Here is a 12,481-nt window from a genome sequence, read left to right as displayed (position 1 = left end):
AAATGTTTTACATATTTTAGGAAAAGATAGGATTTAATTAATGAATCAGATAAAATAAAATCTGTTAAAGTATGATCCATTTTATAGCTTATGTAGTAGTGAAAACGTGAAATTTTAGATCATAAATTAACTTTTAAACATCAGATTCTCTTTTAAGAAATCGAGTATCTTAAATTTTAGTTATTATTCAGGGTAAATTAATGTTTTTCATTTATTTTCATATATGTGATTTATTGTGAATATGACATGGTATTAACCATCTGTTCATCTAAATACTTTGGATTTTTTAATAGCTGGTTTTATAATAATGATGTGTGATTTAAAAATAATAACCAAAACATTATTTTCATATGATTTGGTTATTTTTGGATTCCAGGGTAGATATAGCACACCTATGCCTTTACAACCTAAGTGTTATTCACAAGAAGAAATACTTTGATTCTGAACTTGAGCTTATGACATACATTAATGAAAACTGGGATAGATTGCACCCTGGAGAGGTAGGTGGTCTCAGAGCTAACATCATTAGCTACTTAATGTCTCTTTTATTTTGTTTTTGTTGAAAGCAGCTAAGGCACATGTGCAAGCCATACGTCTAAAGTAGCATTGTATTTTTAGATAGGGAGAAATAACTTTGGTGAGGCTATCAGGATCAGCCCTCATTCTCCTGTTTGTTGCCTGTTAACTTGAGAAAAAGTATAGGAGGAAATAAATTACTTAATTCTTCCATTTTCTGAAATGAGAATTGCTGTAGCTGAAGATAGAAGAGAGGGAGAAATCCTTATTACTGGGTATCCTGTGGTTCCTCCTCCTTTTCTTCTAAGTGTACTATAAACTTAGAGATGTAATCAACATTCTTCATTTTTCTCTTTTTGGTACTCTCTTTTATATCTTTGACTTTCAGGAATAGTAGGACCTGGTAATAATGTCAGAATAATAAGAGAATGAAGTTACCTGAATTGAGGATTATCCCTCTCATTCTCACATCTCATTTTTCTTTTCATTTGCAAAATGTAACCACTCATGCTGTTTGTGAAGAGGTTTTTTTTTTTTACAAAAAGCAATATAAAAGTTAATGCGTGTTCATTGAAGATTTGGAAAATACTGAACAGCACAAAGAAGAAAGTAACTAGAGTAACTTTTATATTTACCTTTTTAAAGATTTATTTAGAATTATTAAAATACAGATATTAAATGTTAAAATACAGATACTAAATTTTTTGTTCTATAATATGTGGAATAGATGTGTGAATTTTAGTCATGTGTTACTTTTTGAGGCAAAAACTAAACTGATAGGAAATTTAGGAAGAATTTCTGCATTTGTAGCTTTTAGACAGGCAATTTATAAGGTTTACATCAAATAAAGTATCAAGTTTCTGTTGTTGTTCTGGGGGTTTTATGAGGCATCAGGGAGTGCACAGTACACATTTATTAAAAGTAGTAGGTCAGTTGTATAAAATAAACACCTGTGATATACTTAGATTTTAAAATCAATGAAACTAAAATCAATTGAGTTAAGAGTTTTGAGTGTTAGAAATTAGAATATAATATTCTCATTAAGTTTTCTCTTAAAAGCTTCTTTTAGATGACTGGAGAGAAAGTGACTTGTAAATATGATAAATTTTAATAAACTGATTAGTAATTGGAGAAGAAAATGTAAGGCACTATTATTAAGTATATTGTTCTTTATAGTCATCTGAATATTTAATGTTCTCATACATTAATTTCAAATACTTTCTTCCTAGCAGTGATTCTTTTAGCACTTCATATGCAGATACATTTATATTTCTGTTAGTACACTTATGTTTTACGTGGTTGAAGTCTGCATTGGTTACTTCATGTAGATAATGGGCATGCATATAAAAACTCAAGTTGTTTATTTCAAATGCTATCATTTTTTATTACAATAAAAGATAACTTAAGATTTATTGAAGAAGCTGAAAATAGAAAATAATAAAAACTACAGGCTGTTTTTTAAAGAAATGAGTTCAATTTATGAATTCTAGCTGTCTCAGTTCCAGCTGAACTTCTGCTATACATCAGAAAACATTTATTTCAGCAATAGGTACATGTTTTATTTTCTGAACCCTATGAGATAATGTCTTACATGTAAGAAATTTCAATTTCTTATTCTTTGCCCCAAACGGAAAAATATATCTTTATTTAAAAATTAAGAAAAACATGATTACAATCAAATATAACTTTATAACAAATGTTTTACTTTTCTAAGGAATGTTCCCATTTTGGGGAGCCATCAGATTTATTATCAGAAGAAGTGACTTTCTAGTCATTTCTCATTGCTCTTTTTCCACATTAAAAAAAAAAGAAAACATTCAGATTTAGTAGGTTAGTCATCTCATTCTCTGGTTATTTATAGATAGAAGTTCAGGTTTTAATTTTCTGTGTTAATACTTTACATCTTAATATTGTAATTAGTTTTTAGAGTGAAGTTTTAATGATAACGAGACCATAAAATTTGTAAGTAATATTTGTTCATTGATTTTCATTTAGTTTACTTTTAAATGTTTGTGGTAATAGAAGCAAAGATAATACAGACAATGTATTATTCTTAATTATTAAAGTAGTAAATCTTTGGCTAACTGAAATTGAATTGCAAATTGAGTTTTGTTACTAACTCAAAATTAGGTTAATAAAATTTTCTTTTTATGTTTTTATTAAAAATCTTTTTATAAAGTAACATTAATTATAGTTATTCGAAATGATGTAATAGAGTTGGCCCTTCGTATCTGGTTGATTTTCAGTGGTTGGAACCGAGGGATACTGAGGGCCAACTGTACTTTCAAAACATGTGAATTACTACATCTAAGTATATTAAAGGTACACCTCAGAGATGCTGTGGTTTCAATTTCAGGCCACTGCAACAAAACTAATATGCTATAAATCAAATCACAAATATTTGGTTTCCTAGTGCATATAAAAGTCATGCTTGTACCACACTGTAGTCTTTGTGTGCAATAGCATTATGTCTAAGAAAAGCAATGTACATAACCTTAATTTAAAAACTGGGACTTCCCTGGTGGTCCAGTGGTTAAAACTTCACCCTCTAATACAGGGGATGTGGATTTGATCCCTGGTTGGGGAGCTGAGATCCCATATGCCTCCTGGCCAAAAACCCAAAATATAAAGCAGGAGCAGTATTGTGACAAATTCAGTAGAGATATAAAGACTTTAAAAATGTCCACATCAGAAAAATTTTAAAAAAGTAATGCTGTTGCAGGATGGTGCTGATGATAGTCTTGCACGAGGCAGTATTACTACAAACCTTCAATTTGTAAAAATTGTAGGATCTGTGATGTACAGTGAAGTGAGATACAATGAAAGAAGGTATGCTTATATTGGTTATTTAAGTACCTTAGAATATTGAAGTCATTTTGAACATCAGTTCTTATTATATATGCTGTAGACTATATGACAAAGATGTTTACGCTAGAATTTTAGAGAGTCGATTTTAGAGAGTACAGTTGACTGGAGTACATGGAGTTGGGGTATTGACCCTGTCTGCTATCAAAAATCACATACACCTTGAGTTGGCCTGCCCTGTCTGCAGTTCTGCACCTGCAGATCCAACTGTCTGCAGTATAGTACTGTAGTATGTATTTGAAGAAGTGAAGTGAAGTCGCGTCGCTCAGTTGTGTCCGACTCTTTGCGGCCCCATGGACGGTAGCCTACCAGGCTCCTCTGTCCATGGTATTTTCCAGGCAAGAATACTAGAGTGGGTTGCTATTGCCTTCTCCAGGGGATCTTCCCGACCCAGGGATTGAACCCAGGTCTCCTGCATTGCAGGCAGATGCTTTACCCTCCAAGCCACCAAGGAAGTCCTAGATGTATGTATTTAGTGGGGGATAAAAAATCCATACATAAGTTGACCCATGCAGTTCAAACCCAGTTGTTCAGAGGTCAACTGTATATCCTTTCACACTGAAAGGTAAGGTTTAACGTATATATTTTCTTTTTTCTTGATTATTTTCAGGATTGCTATGTCAAGAGAAGCTGAAAGTTTTAGAACATGTTAGAACACAGTGATAATTTCCTTATGTGATCTTGGTAAACATCTTTCAGAGTTGGTACCTTAATGATTATCATATAGACTGAGTCTAGTATTTGAGAAACTACTGTGTTTTGAATTATTTTTTTTTTGAGATAGTAAAAATATTTAGTATAATTTGACACCCCAAATAAAAGTTGCTTAAAATTTTTACATAGAATGAAGTGTTTAGAATGAGGTTATATCAGATTGCTTTGGGAAGTTACAATGAGATATTAATACTTTTTGAAATCTGCCTGTTATCATTTGTCTTTACTTCCTAATGAGATTTGAAATTTCAGTTTCATAAGGACAGCCCGCTTTTCTGTTAGCTGTGGTCTTAAGCTTTAAATACCTAAAAGGTTGATAGAGCAGTGGGTTGAGGATATAGAGAGAAAAGCATAGATAAAATGAAATAATATGGCAGAAACAGTGTTTTGGCTAGAGAAAAATATAGTAGAAAAAATAAAAAATAGTAGAAAAATAGTAGAGGTGGTATAATACTTTTAAGGGAAAATTATAAGAAATCTGATTAAAAGCAGTACTTGGGGCCTTGAGTTGTATTAGCGTACAGAGTATATGTTGGTAAACAAATTACTAAAGCTGTTTGGCATACTTAAGCCTAGGTGGTGTGGAATTCAGTGTGGTAACTGAGGCATGTATTTTATTGAAGGGAAGAATTTTAACTATATGTAATAGCATGTATCGCTGTACAGTAATACATAACCCTGAACGTGAAATCACAGTGTGAGATTAGTGTCAGTATAGGGAGGAACAAAAATGTTTCTTCTATTGAAGATCTGTGTTGTAAACCTCATGGTCAGATGGAAGAACTAGACTCTGATGCTCTTCTAATACAGATTATTTGATTAACAGTATAATACTTGCACACTCTGTTTTCAGAATACAGTGAGGGAACCTTTGACTGCATTATGCGAGTTGAAATAAACAGTCCTATGCAAAATAGTCCTGGAGTGCTGAAAGAACTTACAGATAAAATTTGAATTCTCTAGGCAAGAATATTGGAGTGGGTAGCCATTCCCTTTTCCAGGGGATCTTCCTGACCCAGGGATTGAACCTGTGTCTCCTGCATTGCAGGCAGATTCTTTACCATCTGAGCCACCAGGGAGGCCCAGGAAATCATAGAGAACAGGTACCAAAAGAAAAAAAGAGTTTGTTGTGATTTTCAAAAAGTAAAAAGGAGTAGATTTGAGAAATTCTAAACTTTTGTTGTTGAATGTCAGCAAAATTGTAGAGCAGATTTTTCTTGTGAAGAATTAAAAAGCAATCAGAAAAAATACCACTAGCTTATTAGAATAAATCATGTTAAATACCTTGGTTTCTTTTTTGATACGGTTAGCAGCACTGATATGTCAAGTGCTAATGTGCATAGTATAACTCAGTTTTATATAAGATATTGGAATGTGAACTGGTTAGAATAAAATTTAAATGCATTTGTAACTAATGAGTTAGTAGCAAAAGCAGTCATTGGCTTGGAAATATTCTTGAGGGAGATTCTAATGGTGAGCCACAGGGTTCTGTTTTTGTCTCTATCTTCAGTTCAAGAAGGATGACAGAATCAGGAGAAAAGATCATCTCAAACACTGAGCTGAAAACCTAATCAACAGTAGTTACAAAATTTTTCTTTTAGGCTTAAATATACAAACAACAATATGGAAGAACAATGTATGACGGGGGATACTTGGCTTGATGGCAGTTGATTTAATGAAATTTTAGAGTTAAGATGGGAGTAGGGGACCAGGACTTTGGCCACCTCATGAGAAGAGTTGACTCATTGGAAAAGACTCTGATGCTGGGAGGGACTGGGGGCAGGAGGAGAAGGGGACAGAGGATGAGATGGCTGGATGGCATCACTGACTCGATGGACATGAGTTTGGGTGGACTCCGGGAGTTGGTGATGGACAGGGAGGCCTGGCGTGCTGCGGTTCATGGGGTCGCAAAGAGTTGGATACAACTGAGTGACTGAACTGAACTGAGGGGACCAGGAAGAGGATGGAAGTACTTAGCCAAGCTTAGTGTGAAATAATCATGTGATGGTGCTGCTAAACCTAAACATAATCTTAATACTTAGCCCTCTTACCTACTGTCAAATACTTGAAGAACTGCCTTGTATAAAAGAGAATCCAGGAGGGAATGTTTTGTTCGCCCATGGAATGGGCTTCTTCATTAGGTTTCATCTGTGGTACTAGTTAAACCAAGGTTTCATGACTCTTGAGTACTATTAAAGGGATTACAGTATTAATGAAAACTTGAATTAGGTGGATATCTCATGTCTCTTTTGGATTATAAAGTCTGAGTCCATTATTTCTCCTTTAATAGAAATTTTCTGTCATTGGACACTTCAGAAATTACAATAGGAAGGTGTGGTATGGTTAAGGAGAATGAGCACCAAACTTTCTTACTTTCCTTTTCCTCTTAAAGTACCCAATACAGGCTCACAATGGGCTCTCAGTGAATGTTGAAGGAATGTACTTAATTGTCACTTGGGTTCAAATTCTACCTCTCTAGCTAACCAGCAGTGTGAATTTGGGCAGTTTAGGTTTATAGCTGTTGAATAATTGGTAAAATAAAAGTAGATGACCGTAAAAGTCTCTTCTACCTACCATGTTATATTTGACAGATTTGTTTATTTTTTTTACTTGAAGTTCTGAGCTTTGGGAGTTTCAGCTGCTAAATAAAATCACTGGCAGTCATTTTAAAAGTCAGCGGTGGTATTTTGGAAGATTTTTTTGTTCATTTGTTTTAATTTTTATTGCTTTAACTGAAGATGGTATTTTATAATTTAATTTTTTTCTATTGGGCCCTAGTCTTTAAACTTTGAAGAAAAGGCAGAAATAACTCTGAAAGAAGGCAGAAATAACTCTGGAAGAAACTTTTTTGAAACAAAATAGAGTATTTTCCAGAATTGAATGTTTATATTTTAAAATGGTGTATGATGATAAAAACGTACTGAGTCACTTTGATTTTAGGCTTAACCAAAGTCTGTAATTGGTATGAAAACAAAATCCCTAAATTTGTTATTTTTTCAAAGTTATAGAGGTTGTTGGTTTGTGTTAGAAGTATTGGGAAGTAAAATGGCATGTTTATCATTACTTTTTATTTTCTTTCCTGTTAATATCTATTAGAAGCTTTATAGTTTATATTAAAGTAATTCTAATGTATTATTACTTTCCCAGGTTATAGAATTAAAGTAAATTCAATGATAAATAATAAAATCCCATTTTTATTGTATTTTATAGTTTATGGTTCTTTCAAGCATATCATTTTATCTATACAAGTATTGATAGTAGTAAAGAAACTAGTAAAGGATTTATACTCTCTTTTTTATATGTGAGAAAACAAGATTTGAGAGGCTAAATGGCCTTAAGTCACAAAGCTGGTCAGTGAGGAACTGAAGTTAGAACTTTGGTCTTCTGACAACTAGTCAGTCAGCTTTTCTTTTGTATCACATGGCCTCTATCACCTGTGTATTACTAATCGATGAAATTACAGTGCACTAAATTGTTTTTTTGATACTTCACAGCTGGCAGACACACCAAAATCTGAAAGATATGAGCATGTTCTGGAGGCATTAAATGATTACAAGACCATGTAAGTTATTTTATGTATCCCTATGAGGGGGATATTTGGTAAATATAAGGAATAATGGCATTAAGAATTGTGAGATTGGTGTAGAGTTAATACATACCATTTTAATGTCCTCTCTCAGTCAGAGTAAACCAGTGATTCTCAAAGATTGAAGAGGGGAGGAGCAGTTCTCTGGAAATGTTGGAATGAAGGCATATCAGTATTTCAGGGGAATTTGGTCAGTTTAGTTGAAGAAGCATAATCAGTAATGACTTGTTCTTATAATTTAATCTGCTGAAAGTAAAACAGAATCATATTAGCTGGTAGGAATATGCAGAAGATAGGGGGATATATTAAAGAGAAGATAGGTTTTTAAATGATTGAGGTCTTCTATGATTTTAAGTTTAGTTAGTGCCATCTTTAGGAATGAGTAGTAGTATTAGTGATCTAAGTTTTTGATAATTAAGTGACATTGTTTGATATAGTCTTATATAAATCTTTCCTTTTTTTTTTAAAGGAGCATATCTACATCTCTTAAAAATATTTTAAAAAGGCAATAGAAATAAAATGTATATGCTGGTTTCAACCAGCTATTTAATTATAACATTTTTGTTTGTAACATGTTGCTTTTTTTGAACTTAGCAACATTTCCTCATTAATAAATGTTATAATTACAAGTGGTTAGATCTTTGGGACAACTTAAAGCCATAAAGTTACCTGAGCAGTTACTGTGCTGGTAAAAATACTTTATAGGACAATGAATTCTGTAATCCCAATTTAGTGTGCTAGAAATACCTTTGTTCCTACTATGGTAGAAATGGGAGCTCCTGTTTCTCACACTTATATAAAAGGTGAATGGCAATCCAAGCACTTGGTAGTGGTTCTTAGGCCAGGCATGCTCTAGTAGAGCTAAGAGGTTATTTTAGAATAAGGACTCTAAGGACTTTGGGAAACTATTAAGGAACATATATTTCAGAAACCCAAGCCCACAAGAAATGTCACCTCTGCTCCAGGTTATTTCCAATTCCAGATCTGACATGCTAGACACTGCTTTTATTTTCTGGGCCTCTAGGATTGATGTACTTTTTTCCAGTGCTCTTACCTATTTCTGGCCGGGGTTTCTCTCCTCACCTATTCACTCTGAAATAGAATTCTGTTTTCCCTAAACCTTTTTTGAGGTGTTTGTAACAGATAAGACTAAAAATGTGGAAAAGCACATTGAGACTAAAAGAGATACCACTCTGTACTCTTCTTTCTTTAAAAAGTTAGATGCTACACTTTAAAAAGAAAAGCGGACATGTGTTCCTAGCGGACATGTGTTTTTCCTTCTAACACTATTCCTCTCTCCTACTCCCCTGTCATATCCTACTGTGGACTGGCTCTGGGGCAGATAAGAATCCAATAAAGCAAAGGGAAAAAACAAGAGCAAGGGGGTAGTATTGGGTAGACTTTCATGTGTTTTACGACTGAGGGTCTTCCATGTATATGTGTTCAGTTTTTAAATTTTTAGTTAATTGTTTTTTAAATTTAGGTTTATGTCTGGGAAAGAAATAAAGAAGAAGAAGCATTTGTTTGGGTTGCGAATTCGTGTTCCTCCTGTGCCACCAAATGTGGCTTTCAAAGCAGAGAAAGAACCTGAAGGAACCTCCCATGAATTTAAAATTAAAGGCAGAAAGGCATCCAAACCTATATCTGAATCAAGGTAAAAGTTGATCTGTGGGTTAGTTTTTCTCTTTAGCTCATTTGTAACTAAAAATGTGTGTTACTTAAGCCTCATTAGTATATTTGAAAGTACAAGTGGCAGTGACCCTGATTTGTTATCCTATTTAAAATTTCTCGCTTGAACAAGTTACAAAGAGTTAATGCTAGATGTTTATTTATTTACTATAGATCTAAGGCTTTCCCGGAATAGGCCCTATTGATTTTGTTCAGCATAAGTATCTATTCATTTGTTTGTTCATTTCTCATTCATTTGTTCATTCATTCTGTTTATCAAGCACCTTACTGTCTAAGTGCTGGAGATATAATAAATAAGACCTTCTTTCTGCCCTGGTGGGGTTTACATTATAATGGGGAAGAAAGGTGGTAAACAAAATAATTACAGATCATGTTAATACCATTTAGGAAATAGCAAACAGATTTAGACTGTACTGGGATGGATAGAGATATAGGGGTCTACTTTAAGAAAGAGGCTTAAGAAGGCTTGTTTATGATAATATTGAAGCTGAAACTTTAAAGAATGAGAATGACCTAACAATGTGAAGAATAAAGGGAAGAATACTTCAGGTAGCAGAAATAACAAATGTGAAGCTATGAGGCATGTTCTAGGAACTTTCAGAAGTCTACTAAGGTGTGAACAAGGGCTGGAGAGAGTAGCATTGGGTACTGGAATGGTTGGGTGGGGCTTGGTCATGTGTTTTGTAGACCTCATAAGGAGTTTCGGTTGTTTTCTCAGAATAATGGGAAGCTATTTAAAGATGTATGTACACTGAATTATCTTTTAAAATACTTCTCTGGATCTGTTTGGAAAGCAAATCTATAGAAGTAAGTAGAAACAAGAAAAAATGAAGACTTCCAGTTTTCTAGGTGAGAGATAATGGTGGCTTGTGCAGTTGTAGGTGATAGCAGTCAAGTAGAGAGAAAATAGATTCAAGATTTCCACTGGAGGCATAATTTGTTGGCTTTGCTAATGAATTAAAATTTTAAAGGAAGGGCAAGATAAAGTTATACAATGCCCAGATACCTTGTTTGAGCAACTAGTGGGTGGTCATGTCTGTTACCAAGAACTGGAAGAATAGATTTTGATGACATGAATAAAGCATTTTTCCATTTCAGACTCATTTAGTTCAAGATTCTTATGAGGAATATCTAAGTGATAATGATGTTAGATACAGGCAATTGGGTGTGTTCAGTCAGGAGCTCAGGACACATGATAATAAATTTTGAAGCTGATTTATAAAACCATGAGAATGGATGATATTACCTAGAGAGAGAAAAGAAGAGAATGTGGCCCAGAATAATGTCCTGGTATTATTTAGAGATTTGGAAGAAGTGAAATAAATGTAGGAGATGACTAGAAAACGGTCATTGAAATAGGAGGAAAGTAGGAAAGTTTGATGTCATGAAAACCAAGTGGAGGAGAGTGTTTGAGAAAGATATGGGTCTATTAGTACTGAATGTTGCTGAGAGGCAGGTTAAGATGAGAGAAAAATGTTTATTGGATTAGATAACATTTTGTTATTAGTGATTTTGACAAAAACTATTTTTCTTAAGTGTTAAAGGTAAAAGTCAGATGGCAGTAGGACAATATGATCGAATCCAGCACTGCTCAACTTACTGTCAAAACTGGTCTTTTTCTGCAATTAGGGACATGGGAAGATTCAAAATAATGATGATGACAGTAATACAGGAAAAGGGAAAAAAGGGAAATACTTATTAAGAATTTTGAAAGAGAATGAAGAAAGTGGGAAGGGTATGTGTTGTCAACTCTCAGAAGTAGTTTCACTGTATTGTTAAGGGAGAGAAGTAGACAAATGGAATGGAAGCTGAATCTAGTGATGGTTTTTTAAAAACAGATATAAGACAATTGTAACCTGTTTCTGTATGTCAGTGGAGGAGAATGATACAGAAGAAAGAGAGGTAACTGAAGATATTGTAAAGTCTTTGAGAAGACATAAGAGACAGGATGTGGGAATCTAAATGTGGGATTGACCTTCTAAAGCAGGACTTAACATCTTTCTGTTGAAATGGAGAGAAAAAGAAGTGAAGTGAAGTCGCTCAGTCGTGTCCGACTCTTTGCGACCCCATGGACTACATGTAGCCTACCAGGCTCCTCTGTCCCTGGGATTTTCCAGGCAATTGTACTGGAGTGGATTGCCACTCCAGTGGAGTACAAATACTAATTCTGTGATGACTGAAGTTATTGCCTAGTAGCTTCTGTTTTCTCAATGAAATGATGAGGCAAAGATAGCTGAGAGAGAAATTTAAGGAGCCAATACATAAGGTATGAGTTAATCATCTTGGCGAATAAGAAAAAAATAATTACAGAGGGTTGTCAGTGCTGTGTATCCATTTGAGTTAGTAATAAAGTAGATAGTACTTTAAGGGTTTTTTTTTATGAAGGAAAATAATACTATTCCTGTTACTTTCAGATTTTTATTATTAATCTTTTTCTAGCAGTTGTTTATATTATAAATTAGAAAAAAGATTTCCGCAATCTTTCTTGTTCCTATTTTGATTTTGATAGGACATTCTGTCTGTGGTAGTTATCAGATTTTCATTTGATGTGATCAGATAATGGTTCAACCTTCTCTAAAGGCATTTTCAGTTCATTCTGGGCCCTATGTATGAATTGGACTAAAGGGTACTTTCTTTAGTCCAGGGGTCCTTTGTAAATGTTATGTTGATCATCCTGCCAATAAAATAAATGTACACCCCACCCATCTTATCCTTGGATAAGATTTTGGATTATAGTTCTAGTTACACTTTCTTCCTCTACTTCTCTACTTTCTCTTTCCTTGTACTTCCACCTTTATTTCCCCAAACCAGTTTGGTGAGGAGGGATAGTCATTTCTTGTTTTCTCCATTCACCTCTTTCTAGCGTATTATATAAATCTGTTCCTTTACCTTGTTTTTTAATTCAGTTTTTCCTGGATAATGTTATTATAGCACTTAACCCATTTTATTATTCTGCTTACATACATGTTTATTGTCTTCTATCTATAGTGTGTGTGAAAGTCACTTAGTCACGTCCTACTCTTTGTGACCCCATGGACTATAGCCCCTGTCAGGCTCCTCTGTCCAACGAATTCTCTGGGCCAGAATGCTGGAGTGGTTAGCTGTTGCCTT

The 12,481-nt window shown here is 34.0% G+C and overlaps 2 protein-coding genes across 2 annotated transcripts in view; one reads left to right on the top strand and one right to left on the bottom strand.

The window, feature by feature from the left end:
* Positions 1-12,481, bottom strand: part of TMED5 (transmembrane p24 trafficking protein 5) — an 82,578-nt gene that overhangs the window by 23,317 nt on the left and 46,780 nt on the right. The window contains exon 5 of the mRNA XM_052636527.1: positions 7,755-7,825. Coding sequence (XP_052492487.1) covers positions 7,796-7,825 — 30 coding nt within the window. The 3' untranslated portion in view covers positions 7,755-7,795. The remainder of the gene's footprint in view (positions 1-7,754; positions 7,826-12,481) is intronic.
* The window catches only part of MTF2 (metal response element binding transcription factor 2), a 72,979-nt gene that overhangs the window by 57,229 nt on the left and 3,269 nt on the right, over positions 1-12,481 (top strand). The window contains exons 9-11 of the mRNA XM_052636524.1: positions 377-500; positions 7,590-7,657; positions 9,165-9,335. Of these exons, the coding sequence (XP_052492484.1) occupies positions 377-500; positions 7,590-7,657; positions 9,165-9,335 (363 nt within the window). The remainder of the gene's footprint in view (positions 1-376; positions 501-7,589; positions 7,658-9,164; positions 9,336-12,481) is intronic.

Source organism: Budorcas taxicolor, chromosome 3, assembly GCF_023091745.1.
Source record: "Budorcas taxicolor isolate Tak-1 chromosome 3, Takin1.1, whole genome shotgun sequence".
NCBI lineage: Eukaryota > Metazoa > Chordata > Mammalia > Artiodactyla > Bovidae > Budorcas > Budorcas taxicolor.
This window is presented reverse-complemented; position numbering and strand designations above follow the sequence as displayed.